The sequence below is a fragment of the Osmerus mordax genome, chromosome 2 (assembly GCF_038355195.1).
Source record: "Osmerus mordax isolate fOsmMor3 chromosome 2, fOsmMor3.pri, whole genome shotgun sequence".
In the NCBI taxonomy this organism is placed as follows: domain Eukaryota; kingdom Metazoa; phylum Chordata; class Actinopteri; order Osmeriformes; family Osmeridae; genus Osmerus; species Osmerus mordax.
This window is the reverse complement of record NC_090051.1, coordinates 23,239,105-23,255,031: the sequence shown is the minus strand read 5'-3', so window position 1 is coordinate 23,255,031 and position 15,927 is coordinate 23,239,105. Positions and strand designations below refer to the sequence as shown.

The following is a 15,927-nucleotide window of genomic DNA, read 5'->3' as shown; positions in this document are numbered from 1 at the left end:
GAGATCATATTCATCAGTGACCTCTATAAACAACTCCAGATAGTGGAAGTGCAATAGATTAGGAGAGTAGAGGTGGGGTTTTTTTTTTTACTAAACAAAACAGTTTAATGTCAGTGTGTATAATATGAATGTGAGCATACGATAAAACAAACACATAAAGAGACAGGAGCGTCAGGCTAGCCGAGAGCTACGAGGACGTCTGAAACAGGAAGAAGGAGGAGGAGAGAATCTGACCTTTTCTGTGAAGGCTGACCCACAGGAAGCACTTTGTCTTCATAAAACCTCTTCATAGCAAACCTGTCCAGGGCCTGGTCAGCACTGCAACACACACACACGGTCAGAACACACACCCTGACACACACGATCAAGCTCAAACTGTAACTTCTGATCTTCCTAGGAAGTGAACAGTTAGCCAAAGCTGCTTCATGTGATTTTATCACGGTCGGAGCAAATGCACTGTGGTAAAGTTTGTTGTCAGAAACGGTCACAGTGCACAGTTAACCCACCAGGAGTAAGGAATGTGATCTGATAACATGGATCTTGTGATTTATCATCTGTGTTTCTGTGTACTGCCCTGCCGAGGGCTTGGTTTCCTCATATTTGGACTCCCCCTCCCTTCCTGATAAAACAAGACACCCCCTCATGTTTTCAAGTCCTTGTTTTTCAAATCCTGTCTCATGCTTTACTCCCACCACCCTCCACACCATCACTGCTCCAGGCTTCTCTTCCTCTCTCCATCCCTCCTCACCCTCAACCACCATCTCTGAGCTCTTCTAAAGAGGACGTAGGTATTAGCGTGTGTGTGTACAGTGCTGTACCCACCTGGCTGATATGTTGCTGTAGTGCATGTACGCTGCCACTACCACTCCTGTTCTTCCTCTGTTGCCCTGGGGAGAGAGACGACAACAGCCAGCTCTGTTACTGGCCTCCATCAACACAGCCTTTACAATACACAGGCCTGTACACAAAACACCTCCCCAAGCCCTGACTGAGGAGAAGTAAAACAATGAAACAAGACATCATGTGCAGCTCGGGGAACATTGATGCTTTAGGTTTAAACTGTAAGTACTGTACAGAAAGGCCCGTTTAGCAGCATATTAGCATGCTGCTAATATGCTGACCTCTTCCCAGTACCCTGAGAGAACATTACTCCAACCCAACTCTCCACAGGAAAAAATAATAACTGTGGTCGCTATAGCAACGCTCTGTTTGCTCCCTCTTGGTGGGAAAGTTTTTGGACGAAGAAAGAGAGGGAGGAGGGAACTCCTTATGGTCGTTTCCTGTGTATGCATGAGCACAGGTCGGCAGGGCGATACTTAAAATGTCTTCTAAAGCTTAAGATATAAAATCACCTACTGCAGATTGTTTGAGAAACCTCAACGAGTTTGTGGTATTGATGAAATCATTTTACTTTTTTCTTTAAAAAAGCCCATGTGATATTCATCTATGAAAGACTCAAAGACACTCTCTGCCTCTCTCTCTCTCTCTCTCTCTCTCTCTGCCTCTCTCTCTGCCTCTCTCTCTGCCTCTCTCTCTGCCTCTCTCTCTGCCTCTCTCTCTGCCTCTCTCTCTGCCTCTCTCTCTCTCTCTCTCTCTCTCTCTCTCTCTCTCTCTCTCTCTCTCTCTCTCTCTCTCTCTCTCTCTCTCTCTCTCTCTCTCTCTCTCTCTCTCTCTCTCTCTCTCTCTCTCTCTCTCTCTCTCTCTCTCTCTCTCTCTCTCTCTCTCTCTCTCTCTCTCTCTCTCTCTCTCTCTCTCTCTCTCTCTCTCTCTCCCAGACTGACACGTTGGTATGGAGGAGAGCACAGCTGGAGAACGCCCCCTGCTGTTTCCACACACAGCCTCCTCTCTCCAGCCAGGTGTCCCAGCACAGCACCACTCACACACTTAACACCAGCTCCAACATGACAGACCACCACACAGCCTGTGAGAGCCCACACAGATCAATCATTGATAACAGCTACAGGTACCAGACATACTACCCAAATAGGTACAGCTTAGTGGTAGGGCATTTGACAGCAGTCTCAGAGGTCACAAGTTCAAATCCCCCTCTGTGCAATGATTAGGATTAAAGTGTCTGCTAAATGAAAACATCAACTGCCCTGCATCTGTCAGAGGCTCTGAGTTCCAGGCGGTGCTGTCACACACCTTGTTGTGTATGACCACCACATTGTGGCTGTCTCCACTCAGCCAGGTGTCCATGGCCTTACAGATGCTGCAGATCTTATCCAGGGCAGGAGCATGGTGGTCTGGCCAGCCGAAGTCCAGCACCTGGAGAGAGGTCAGGGGGAGGAAAACAGGCGGTCAGGTGACGTTTAAACTGCGGTCTGGTCCTGTGCTCAGATGTCACTTATAGTGTCTGGTTACTGTGAGGGGAGAGGAGAGAGGAGAGGGATGGTGCAGATGAAATGTGGAGACGACAAGAGGAGAGGATGAGAAGAGGACAGAGGAAGAGAGAAGGGAAGGGGAGTAGAGGAGGAGAGAAAAAGAGAGGAGAGAAGGAGAGGGCCGGACATAGATTTAAAACTGTCAAACTTACTTTTGGGTTCAGCTGGCTGATGTCAGATCGTCTCTCACTAAGATTGAAGAGCTGGAGAGGACACAAAACAAGCATGAGCGTGTGTGTCTCTTTACGGGTCATGAGTGCGTGTGTCTTTATGGGTCATGAGTGTGTCTTTACGGGTCATGCATGTGAGCATGAGAACACACGCTAAGCTGGTGAGCGAGGTTGCCGCGGGCGTGTCTCACCAGGTAGTTCTCTCCGTGTTTGGAGCGCAGCATGGACGCCACCTCCCGCAGGTTGGCAGCGTAGCTCTGCTCCTCCACGGACGAGGGGAAGGAGACGGAGATGATCCTCTCTGTGATGTACACCAGGTCCACTTCATAGTTCTCTTCCAGGGCCTGCAGGACACTCAGAGTCCTTCAGAGGAACACAGGTCCAGGACATCATTTATAGTGTGGATTAAGTTTGGAGACCACAAGAGGAGAGGTACAAACACATATATATATATATAAGATTATAATGTAGATCATAAGATTATTTCAACATATTCCATATTCTCTGTCCAATAGAACTCATATGAAAGAGTGAGTGAAGGAGATGGATGGAGCAGGGATGAACACAGACACACAGAGGTAGGGCAGAGAGAGGAAACCTCTGGGACTGGGAAGGGAGGGATGATGTTTCCCATCACGCCCAACTGCAACAATACAGCCCAACAACTGACCAACGATAACATACCATTCTGTTATAAACAGCAATGTTTTTGCCCCCAAAAAACTCCAAATACGGCAATGCTAACTTTGAGATTGAGAGGACATGACATCACTAAATCACTCCATTAAACACATATTGGATGTTTCACTTGGGCCGGCCCTACTGAAAACAAGGTGGAGAGTGATTGATTCACTGGATAAACAAACGAGATATGAAAATATCCTGCATTCCACGAGTGTGCACCACGCAGACCAGAACTAAATATTTTGGTCATTCTGGAGGCATGAGAGAGGGTGAGAGGAGAGAGATGGCAAACACCCGACCTAGAGAACGGAGGGAGAGACCGCATGCTTTACCCAATCTAGTGTGACTGGACCAGCAGAGCCACAGAGGGAGGGAGGGCCGGGGTAGGGCAGAGGGAGGGAGGGATTAAGGGAAACGGGCCTGGGTAGGGCAAAGGGAGGGAGGGGTAGAAAGAGGGCCAGAGTTGCGCAAGTGAAGAGAAGGAGGTGAGGAGGTAAAGGGAATTAAAGATGGATGAGAAGGAAAGGATGAGAAGAGCTGTAGACGGCCTAGTGGGAGATGTTAAGACAATGATGGGAAAGAATTAAAGAATTCCTGAGAGAGAGAGAGAGAGAGAGAGAGAGAGAGAGAGAGAGAGAGAGAGAGAGAGAGAGAGAGAAAAGGAGAGAGATGAAACGAGATGGATAAAGAGGAAGAGAGAGAGGGAGAGGTGTCTAGACTGGTCCCCATATCACCAGGCTTATGGGAGAACAAACGTCTGGAGAATATTTCCCACATGTGTCAACGCTGTGTATACCTTCTGAGAAAATTGCTCATCCTGTCTGATTGTCCCTGGGAACTACAGCAGCTTTGCAGAGCAAACACGGTCCACATCTGGCACCACTAGAACGTTGCCCTGCTCACCAAAACATATTCATCACAAGTAATACTAGCCCAAACCCGTGTTTTATTATATAAATATACCACAAATCCGATTTGTGCTACTCTGTACAAACATCACTTAATTTCCACTTGTCCAACCCTGCTACTTTGATAATGTAAGTTGGTTCGTGTCAACCACTTTAGGCCTATTTGTAGTCTTGTTCCGAAAGCGTAGCTATTACTTTCTGTAAGGTTCTGTTGCACGGTTTAGGAATTATGTAGTTAGTTACTGATTAGATCAATTTTTATTCAGTTTTTGTGGCGAAAATTGGCGCTAACGTTAGCTAGCTGGCCAAAGTCTAAAACGTCACGGCGTCGTCGTCACAACCCAGGGTTCGGTCTTAGTTTAGAGCAACTAGACAAGTCTGGTTCAGTTCAGTGGTTAAAACGGAAGTTGGCTCCACTTTGTTCTAGTCATCCAGAAAAGTTACTGCAGTAGTTCGAACTATAGCTAGCTAGTCCGGGACGCAGTAAATATCTAAGTAATTACTTAAGCGAAACAATCCTTTCTTTCCACCGTTTTCCGGGCTGCGAACATTTGAAATTGAGTTGGGTTCATGTTTATCAGGAGGGATGACGGGCTTGATTTAGTTGTAACGCCGTTCAGCAGTTAGAGCTAACTAGTTTGTTCGCTGCACTTTGAGGGTGCCATGATCCATCGGTCCGGTCTGAAGCTACTGCGTGGACATGTTGTACAGTTAAGTTTGAATGGAACTGGGGGAAGAGCTACAGACAGGAGTCGGTAGACTATGAGAGAACCACGACGTCTGGGGCATGAAAACTGGACCGGAGGCGGAGAGCACAGTGGAGGATTATTAGAAGAGCTGAATGCTGCAGCGACAGACCACTAAGACGCCAGCCGGCTTCCTGACCTTAGGTCAGGACCTTAGGCCTATGTATGACAAACTTGTTTGAATGAGAGATTTTTCAAAAATACGGTTTACCGTAATAGTTATTCAGGGTGGCAATTATAGAATCAGATAAAATATAAACCATTACAAAAAAAAACATGTAGTATGAAATCATATATTTGATTTGAATATTAAAATATTTTTTGCCACGGTTTTTAATTATGTTAGTTATGCTACAATGTTCACCATATAAAAAAATAAGTCGCAAACCAATCTGTGTTTTGCGACTCCAGATACAGCAATAGCACTGCATCTAGCCTGGTGCTCATCAGCATAGCACATGAACAGATAGATCAGCTTCAGCGGACAGCGGCTATCTCCCCTGCACTGATTGCATTTTCTCATTTGAACGAACCACAACTGAAATACATCCATCTGTTATCGTTATGCAGCCGATAGTTGTTTGCTTTCCGTGTTTCGAACACCGTGAGATTATGCGTTGAATATTGGGTGCTTCGGTTACAGAGTTATATTTAACTACTGTAAGTAGTCAAAGATGTGCCTATGGTATTGTATGGCAAACCATCATAACGTTACAGTATGTGAATGAGGTAACAGATGATTGCATCATGCAACTGTTCTGAATCTACATCTGACACTTAATGTTTGCCTTGCATTGTAAAGACATACATTGTATTGGAATCATGTAACAATTACTTTTGAAATTCCGCAAAACCTCTTTGGAAAGATGTAATAAAAGGATTCAGTCCTGCTACATTCCCCCTGTGATGTTAACACACTGCAGGCAAGGAAACAAAAGAGTTTTGTACCTCAGAAAAAACTCCCTCACTGCAACAATAGTGGTCCACAGAGCCTCACCAACAAGGCCTAATAAATGAACACGCACCACAAGTCCTTGGCTCATTTCATGCGAACAATTTCTGAGTTGTCAGTAAGGATCTGGTGATGCCTGCCTCCCTGCTGTGAGAGTATGAGCGATGGGAAGGCCGGGGCAGTAAAGCCAGCTCCCAGTACCAGCCATAAAGGCCCACTTTCATCTCTTCACTGCTCCACTCAGTACTGGACGGAAACAAGGCAGAAATCCAAACCGGTTATGAGGTCCCAGAGAGGACGTGGTTCACCAGGGTTGGACTGGAGAAACGAGGTCCACCTGCAGATGGGGAGGGACTGGAGCCCTTGACGGAGGAGAACATGGAGGGGGGGAGAGGTGGAAGAAAGAGAGGAGAGGGGAGAGGTCTTACCTTGACGGTCTGCGTCGAGACTCCATGCTTTTGGAGGACTTTGTCGAGCCCTGAAAGAAACAAGACAGATCCTTAAGTTACGAAGACGAGCTCAGTCACTCATTGATTTGATCAGAAGCCATGGTCTTTAAAGTTCGCCAAAGCACTGACATGCCCGTTAGTCCAACTGTCACAAGGGATTAAAATACATCATAAGTACCTCACACAGCACACGAAAGAGATATTGTCAGTACGAGTATGCTGGGAACTCACATGGCTAGATGTTTAATTAACGTTACCAGAGAGGCCTAATGTGTCCCAGTTCTACAGTGTCTCTCTCTCTCTCATTGTCTTGGTTTGACCACATGTTTATGGCCGGAACTCTGAAGCAAACAGGCCTATTTATAAAACGTTTATTCTGAATTGTGTTCACACAGACAACACGGCTTATACTTAGGGAGTCTTTACAGCTGTACTTAAAAAAAAAGTCTCTCCAGACCCTTCCATACCCTGCACCCCTCCAGCGAGCACCGCCGGGGGGGAGGGGAATCCAGTGTGATTGAGTTTGTTTGAATTCCACTGGCTCCACTTTGACTTCACTCCCTCTGGATGGGCTCCACGAGAGGTCAGAGGTCACCAGGACTGGTCCATTACCCCCCATGCGTGGGGGGTGTTGGAGAGGTCACATGAGCCCAAAGACCTGTTATCCATCATCATCCATTACATCAGTCTGTCTAACAACCACAACCAGGTCCACTCCGCCCCTGTCTCTCTCACAAGTCCTTTACAACACACACACCGTGACACACAACTGTAGGCCTCGTCACCTTCATGTACCCTCGCTGGGTACAGCTCATCTTCTGTGTTTGAAGCACAAGCACAGGCATCACACAACGCCTCATCTTTCACACGTGAAACACGCCCTCCCCTCTCTAAGTCTGTCTCCCTCTCCTGTCATTAGTGCCCTACGGAGCCAATTTGTTTTGACAACTCCTATCCATCTCCCATGGGGCCTTTCCTTATTTTACAACTTCTACAAAGTCCCACATGTGGCGAAGGCCGACCGGAGCGACACAAAGCTCCTCAGTAAGCGACATCTGCGTCTCGCCGTAAACGTTTCAACATGTCGCAGCGACCGTTTCAGACGAGCAGAGTCGCCCTGGAGGGTCCTTCATGCCTCGGGCTCTTCAAACGGGTCTCAGTTTCAGTCCTATCAAAACGTCCACAGACCTTCCTCCGGTCTCTCCGAGAAAGAACGTCTCTCCGAGAACAACAACAACAACAACATCCTCCAACAAACACACACTGTCGCGGTCGTACAGTCACTAAAAGAGCTCGCACAGAAGCTTGAAAGATGGCAGAGGAATAGTTTTGCCAGTAATTAGTCTCAAAACTGTATGTGTGCAGTTTGGGAGCCACGATATACCAACACAACAGGGGTACCATCTGGGTGAGCGAAATCTGGGCCATGAAGCTGTGATTGTAAAAGAGGGCCTTCAATGTGGTTGGAGTGGCTTTCTTTTAGTTTTCTCAGCAACTGAAATACATCTGCTCCACTGTGATTCCAATTCACAGCCCGTTCATAAAACCCTCTTTCAATGGAGAGCCCTCAGAATGTGTAACGATACATGTTTTGCTGATGCAAATACACACAAAACACGTGAGATTTATAGTTTGTGCGGAGCTATGTTCAAACACTTGGATCATTCTACCAAAGCGGATGTTTATAATAGGATTGTGTGAGGTATGTTTCTCTCACACATAAACATCACAAATGTCCAGACAACATCCAAGCAGGGATACCCTCAGGCCCCCCACCCCCATCATGACTCCCCATGACTTTGAGAACCAGGCAGGGAATGGGGGGAGGGGGTAGTGGGCAGGGGTATGTGGGGAGATTGGAGTTTGATGGGAGGCGGGTCGGCGGGGGAGGGGGGGGCATGAGTGGGGGGTCTCGGGCCTGTCCTTGATCAAAAACATCTGGACGTGGAGGGCTTTACGAGCAGGCCTTACAAATTAACCAGCCGAGAGCTGGAGGGAGGGAGGGAGGGAGGGTGAAGGACTGAGAGGAGCGGGGTGGAGGGTAGGGGGTCGTCCGTTTTTGTCGAGCGAACGAACGGAAAGGAGAAACAACGAAAGACGAGGCAGAACGTTTCCCAGCAACACTTCTGTTACCCTGTCAGGCCACCCATCGTCACCAAGCACACCTACCACAGCACTCATCCCTCCCCCCAGCCCTCATCCTCCCCCCAGCCCTCATCCTCCCCCCCCAGCACTCATCCCTCCCCCCAGTCCTCATCCCTCTCCCAGCCCTCATCCTCCCCCCCCAGCCCTCATGCCTCGCTCCTACCTTCCTGAACAGGTATCCTGTGCTCCATCGCCAAGCCCCCCTGAGAGACGAGAGACTTCTTCTTAAAGAGCCACTTCGGTTCATCTCTACCTCTCTCTACTTCTCTCTTTTTCTGTGAGTATTCCTCTCCAAAAAATGCCCTCGTTTCAGTTTCAGGAAAAGGAGAAGAAAGAAAGAAAAACGCAAAAAGTTGCCGCTATTTCGGGCCGCAGCGTCTTACGGGGTGCCACATGCCTCCGACTTCCAGAGACGACTCCAGTCCAGCCAGCCCGCTCCCTGCCTGCTCCCTGCCTTCGGGACTGTACCCCCTCCCTCTCCCTCCCTCTCTCTCCCTCCCTCTCTCTCTCTCCCTCCCTCTTTCTCTTCCTTGTCCGTTCCTCTATCGCTCATTCTGTCTACCTCCCAACTTCTGTCTAGCCCTCCCTCCCTCTCTTTCCTCTCCATCTCGTTATCTTTCCCCCCTCTGATTCATCTACGCCCCCCTCTCTCTCTTTTCTCTCTCTCTTCGTGGGGATCTCAGATCGCTCTCTCGCCCCCCAAGGGCCATGCAGACACGTACACACACATCATCTGACTCTTTAGGCACGCTGCTTAACCCTTCCCAGTCTTGCAGCCCAGTCTGCAGCAGCTTCCCAGTCTAGTGGGCAAAGACTTGGAGAATGGGATGTGTGTCAGTGTGTGTGTGTGTGTGTGAGAGAGTTTGCTTGAGACAGGATGACACTTGGCAGAGCAACACCTTTTTCAGACTTACAAAGTTTAGAAGAGCCTCAAAAGTATCAAAAGACAAATCTGACAAGTCGTACAGTAAGTCCACCGTAGCCATATCAGTCTGAGCCAGGTACGAAGGTCTTCAATACCAGTCAGACTACACTGAGGGTGACGATGTAAAAACATAGACGCTTGTTGAAGGTAAATAATTATAAGTGAGCTATATCAGCAGAATAACAAGCATATGGGAATAAGAGAATCATTAAAAACTAAAAATCTAACTTGAAACTGTTGGTGAGGCCAGAGAGCCACATGCAGTCTCATGACTCTGCCCTCCTCTGAGCTGGGAGGCAGAGAGAGGCATGGTTACCGGAGAGACGTCACGGCAACTGCAGCCCTGACGACCATGACACGGCCTAAGGGCTGTGTAACACGCTGTCCTGAACTACACTTCCCATGATGCACTGGCCTCCCTGCTCTTGTGGGTGAAGGCGTGCAGCCAGGCTCCTGGCCGAGCCTCAGGATGGAGCTGGACGGAGCAGGACACAAGCTGCGTGTGATGGAGCGCGTGTGAGCATACACACTCTCATTCCCTTCTTTCTTATATTCACTTTCTGTCTAATACACACACTAACACAAAGCACACGTGAACAAACACCCACACTAACACAGGCACACATGCACAAACAAGCACATTCGACCATACATTCTCTCTTTTAAACAGACGCTACACACACACACAACACACATTCCCCCTCAGAAGATGGATTGCATCCCCCCTAAGCAGGACAGGTCTCCCATGATGAGCAGCAAGCTCAGCATGCTTCACACTGTGCACGGAGCATGCTCACACAGCCCTGAGCTCATCAGATAGCCATGATTCACAGGCTGATCCAGGGATTTGAACCGCTGGCATGCTGGGTTTAATATAGCTCACTGTGGGCCCAAATCCCACTGATCCACTGAGGCACTTCCTGTGGTAGATCGTCCTGAAACGATGGAGTGAGAGGGGAGGCCGAGAAACCTCTCCTTGGGAGAGGGAGGTTTAGGGGCGGGGTGAGGGTTTGTGTTAGTGTAGGGGAGGGAGTGTGTGTGTGTGTCGTGCCTCACAACACATTTACTATGTAAACAAGCACACTGAGTAACAAGCATGTCGAGTCATCCTGAAGTTGTGCTTTCTTTTCAGGATGCAGGCTGTATCTGGCTTTGTGTCGTAGCTCCCGGGATGTAACAGGATCGCTTCTCTCTCTCTGACTGCTTCTTCTAAATAAGAACCAGTCAGAACCCACAGGATGTGTGTCACTGTCAGCCTGTGCTCAATATCAGGCTACAGTACACAGGACCAATGAGAGATTTGTTTCCACTGGGAGACGTATTAGACAAACACACACTTACGACTGGTACATAGAAACCCACAAAATACAGCCCATAATAGTAACAGTTACTGGAGTAGTAAAAGACATGACTGACTTTAGTGTGTGTGTGTTTGTGGTTGGTTTTATGACTCAGTGTGTGTGTGTGTGTGTGGTTGGTTGGTTCTATGCCTTGGTGTGTGTGTGTGTGTCCCTGGAGGTTGTATGGTCAGTGATGCACCCTCTTATGGAATTCAGTTGAAGAGGGACTGAGAGCCTCTGTGGTCTTAGCAGAGGACACTTCATCACTTTACAGTTACTCATTCCTATGCAGCTGTCTGTGTATGTATTTATGTAGGTGTGTGTGTGTGTGTTTGAAAATCCAGTACATGATTGGCTGTGCATGAGTGGGTGTATTTGCTTTGTTTTGACACGTTTGTGTGTCAAAAAGTTTTTTTTACTGTGAAATATACAGTACAAATTGGTCAACACGTGTATGTGTGTGTGTGTAGAATATGAACAAATCATGCGATCCAACAGAACGAGAACAGCATGACTAGAACACGTCAAGGTCGTCCCAGCTCGTCTAGAAAAGACACAATATTCCATCTCAACGTCACAGACAGATGTGAAACCCCTCATCTTATTTCCAGCTCTGACTCGTCTGAACTGGACCGGCCTGATGTCCAGTCCCAGTGTAAGTATGTCTGGACTTAGAATGTGTAAGTGTACTTTAGAACCTCTTCCGCCTGGGTGGGCAGAGGACTGTGCAGGGCCAGCATCTAGATGATCCCAAACCTGAATCTGAAATAAACAGCTCTAATGTTCTCAAAGTTGCAGGTTGCCTAAAACACCCTTGTAAACACACACCCACACACACACACTGCGTTCACACTCACCGTGTTCTCTACATGCTTCAAAGGGATGTCGTGTCCCGGTGCCTACAAGAGAGAGAGAGAGAGAGAGAGAGAGAGAGAGAGAGAGAGAGAGAGAGAGAGAGAGAGAGAGAGAGAGAGAGAGAGAGAAGGTGAGCACACACATCTTTTCTAACCTCGGTCCAGAGCTATGGCTTAACCCTCCGGTTCAGGTGAGACTGTAGATGCCTCAGAGCAGATTATCAATGTCTATAATTAGCTGGTCGTGAAATCATCTAGTCACTCTGTGAAAGCATGAGCATGGCCACGTCTCAGCTGTGTGGTGTAGCACAGCACCTCCAACATCACAGAGGTTAACATTTACTCAGGAGTCACATCTCTTCCATTAGCCAGGACACAGAGAGAGGCGATCTGCTACCACACACTCCATCACCACCATATCCAGCCACGAGAGGGGGAGGGGGGAGGGGGGGGGGGGGGGGGGAGCAAGAGAGGGGAGGAGGCAAGGACGAGAGGAAGGCTGGAGGAAGAGAGGGGAGGAGAGGAGAGAAGGACAAAACCGAGGGAAGAGGAAAGGGAGAGAGAGGAGGGAAAGAGAGGTGGACCAATAACATTGTTCATTTATAAGGGCCTGACTTGACCCAGAGGAATCCATGATGTCACGGGCTAGTGTGTGTCTGGCTAGCTTCAGAATGAAATCACACACACACCATGATGCAAACACTCAGGAAGCAAGCCCTGCAGGTGAACACATCACTATGACATGCTTCCCTTCTACAGTGTTCCGGCTCCCTGTCCAATTAGTGTGAACCGTTCTGCAAGCTGTGTTGTGAAATGTAGCTTTAGTGCTGCTTATAAAATTGTATTCAGGTTACTTTTGCAAGCCAGAGGGGAAATGACAGTATGTAGCAGAGGCTGCCCTAGAATATGACCTCCAGGACTAGAGACCAAACCACCACCCAGAACAGTATCTGATCTACTGTAGAAGAGAGAGAGAGAGAGAGAGAGAGAGAGAGGGAGAGAGAGTGGGAGATAGAGAGAGAATGGGAGAGAGAGAGAGAGAGAGAATGGGAGAGAGAGAGAGAGCAGCAACATAGAGAGAGAGAGAGAGAGAGAGAGAGAGAGAGAGAGAGAGAGGAGAGAGAGAGAGAGAGAGAGAGAGAGAGAGAGAGAGAGAGAGAGAGAGAGAGAGAGAGAGAGAGAGAGAGAGAGAGAGAGAGAGAGAGAGAGAGAGAGAGAGAGAGAGAAGCAACATAGAGAGAGAGAGAGTGGGAGAGAGAGAGAGAATGGGAGAGAGAGAGAGAGAATGGGAGAGAGAGAGAGAGGGAGAGAGGGAGAGAGAGAGAGAGAGAGAGAGAGAGAGAGAGAGAGTGGGAGAGAGTGGGAGAGGAAGGGACTGTGTGTCCTAACAGTGAAGGTTCTTGGTGGGTCTGACTGCACTTCAAGAAGAGAAAGATGAGATTTCTTGGAAATGACAAGAACACATTGCATTGTGATTCCAGAAACACTGGATTTGTGAAGAGGCCAAAGTGTGTAGCTACGGCAGACACACACACACACTCCCACCCAAACAGACAAACACTGTAATAGCATTGTGCAATGCTATGTTGTGGGCAGAGTTGTGAAAGCAGAAATGGTTGTCTGTCATGAGGGGTGTGTGTTTAAAACGTAAGGTTGGATGTGATGTCACAGTGTAGGAATGATCTCACACAGGACACCAGCAGCACAAGACAAGACGCAGAATCTCTCATGAATAACACGTCTCTACTTGAAAGTTTAAACAAAACATTTGATGCAGGTGTACAAACAAGCACAGCGAACGAATGGAGCTTCAGAAGAACAACATTGCATGGCCTTCTCTGTGTGGGGGAAAGTGGTGTGCGGACCAGATGTCTGTGCATGCAACCCCCATGTCTCTGTCACCCCTACCCACCTCTCTATCCTCACACCACCACCCACCTCTCTATCCTCACACCACCACCCACCTCTCTATCCTCACACCACCACCCAACTCTCTATCCTCACACCACCACCCACCTCTCTATCCTCACACCACCACCCAACTCTCTATCCTCACACCACCACCCACCTCTCTATCCTCACACCACCACCCAACTCTCTATCCTCACACCACCACCCACCTCTCTATCCTCACACCACCACCCACCTCTCTATCCTCACACCACCACCCACCTCTCTATCCTCACACCACCACCCAACTCTCTATCCTCACACACCACCACCCACCTCTCTATCCTCACACCACCACCCACCTCTCTATCCTCACACCACCACCCACCTCTCTATCCTCACACCACCACCCAACTCTCTATCCTCACACCACCACCCAACTCTCTATCCTCACACCACCACCCACCTCTCTATCCTCACACCACCACCCACCTCTCTATCCTCACACCACCACCCAACTCTCTATCCTCACACCACCACCCAACTCTCTATCCTCACACCACCACCCACCTCTCTATCCTCACACCACCACCCACCTCTCTATCCTCACACCACCACCCACCTCTCTATCCTCACACCACCACCCAACTCTCTATCCCTCTCCCCTCTCCCATCCAGCACATCCCCTTCGAGTCACAGAAGTCAAATTACAGCCTGCTGTGGGAAGCGCCCAGAAGAAAGGTGCAGAACAGGGAGTTTCCTGGGCCGGCCACAAATGGAGCCAAACAGAGGCTCCCTGGAAATGACACACAGCTAAATATAACCCTGTCCCACTGTCAAGCCCGGGGAGCTCAGCTCAGCCAGAGATGGTCAGCCTGTCTCTGTCTGTTCACTGGAGGAATCCATGTGTTTCTGTTCTGACTAAGGCTGTGCTACCATGCCCCCTGCCCCCCCCCCCCCCTCTCTTTTCTCTGTCCGCCCTTGTCTCTCCCTCTCTCTCCCTCTCTCTCCCTCTCTCTCCCCTCTCTGTCCCCCTTCTCTGCCTCTCTCACTCAAAACGTTTCCCACATTAATGAGTACTTCATGAGGACTCTGTACTCGACTGTACTCTGCTCTGCTTTACTCTGTTTTAGGCTTCTCTGTTCTCCTCGCTCCTCTCCTTTCACTGTTTGTGGGGAAAACGTTTGAAAAAAACATTATATAAAAAAACAAGGTTTTGAAAACATTGTTTTGAACAACAAAAATAAAAGTAAAAAAGTAAATAAAAAACAAAGTGTGGCGTGTGTGAAAAAAAAAAAATAGAAAATATATATATATATATATATATATATAAAAATAAACAGTTGGTTGAAGGTTGAAAACATATTTTCTATATTGTCTGTCAAAAAATACTCCTGGCGAATGCTCGGCTTGTCTATAGTGTATTTTTGTATTAATGTATTATGTGAGGTCCAACAGGTAGTAGTAATGACTACTTTTTACATAAGTACATGTCAGAGCCCACACTTCTTTACTTTAACTTGAGTGAAAAAGTGTAGTCAGTACTTTTATCAGACTCTTTTTAAACATGAGTATCTGTACTTCAACTTCAGTGAAGTTCTATTCCATCTGCTTGGCTGGAGTGGAACAGTACGAAGTGTGCAGTCAAAGCTCATTACCGTGCATCCAAGAGCCCTGTGTTGTTTTAGACTGGCTCCTATGTGATTACACTCCCTCTGAGCAGATACATCCAAACTCATTTTAGATTTGCTTGAAGCTACACACCACTCCATTTCATGTAGACAGACGGGGGGATTAAACGGCTCTGTAAACGCACGATTGCAGGCTATATACCCCTAAATCATATTCTGAAAGCCTAATTTGCTGAGTATGAAACACATTAAAAAAGCCTCTACGTTTTTAAAGCATTTTCACATGCCTATCCCCAGGCTGCAGATTTATGCCCCAATGAAAATTCTTTAAGCAGGCAGGTAGAACAGAGGGATCCCATCATGGAGGCATGGCCTGCTCTGCTAGGACTCCAGACAGCCCTCTCTGTTTGTCTGACTTGTTCTCGTCATTTGTTCTCGTCATTTTGCAAGTGAAGGTGAAAGAACAGAAAGACCCAAAGACCTGAAAGAGAGAGAGAGAGAGAGAGAGAGAGAGAGAGGAGAGAGAGAGAGAGAGAGAGAGAGGGAGGGAGAGCGAGAGAGAGGGAGAGAGAGGGAGGGAGGGAGAGGGAGAGAGAGTGAGAGAGAAGGAGAGAGAGAGAGAGAGAGAGAGAGAGAGAGAGAGAGAGAGAGAGAGAGAGAGAGAGAGAGAGAGAGAGGGAGGGAGAGAGAGAGAGAGAGCGAGAGAGAGAGAGAGTGAGAGAGAGAGAGGGAGGGAGAGAGAGAGGTTTGGAGGGTTGGAACAAGGGACTTAATGTATACTGTGTTTACGCCCCCTTATGGCCGCCAAGAGAACTGCAAGTGTGGTGTAAACCAGTAAGGTTTGAAACA

General features: G+C 48.1%; 1 protein-coding gene across 4 annotated transcripts in view; it reads right to left on the bottom strand.

Annotated features, from left to right (window-relative positions):
- The window catches only part of tns1b (tensin 1b), a 75,118-nt gene that overhangs the window by 40,476 nt on the left and 18,715 nt on the right, over positions 1-15,927 (bottom strand). For 3 of the 4 annotated variants that reach the window (XM_067251179.1, XM_067251182.1, XM_067251180.1), the window contains exons 3-9: positions 11,561-11,602; positions 6,273-6,322; positions 2,746-2,917; positions 2,537-2,587; positions 2,146-2,268; positions 823-887; positions 235-318 (exon numbers count right to left, since the gene is read on the bottom strand). In XM_067251179.1, coding sequence (XP_067107280.1) covers positions 235-318; positions 823-887; positions 2,146-2,268; positions 2,537-2,587; positions 2,746-2,917; positions 6,273-6,322; positions 11,561-11,602 — 587 coding nt within the window. The remainder of the gene's footprint in view (positions 1-234; positions 319-822; positions 888-2,145; positions 2,269-2,536; positions 2,588-2,745; positions 2,918-6,272; positions 6,323-11,560; positions 11,603-15,927) is intronic. The other variant, XM_067251181.1, reaches the window with a different exon arrangement.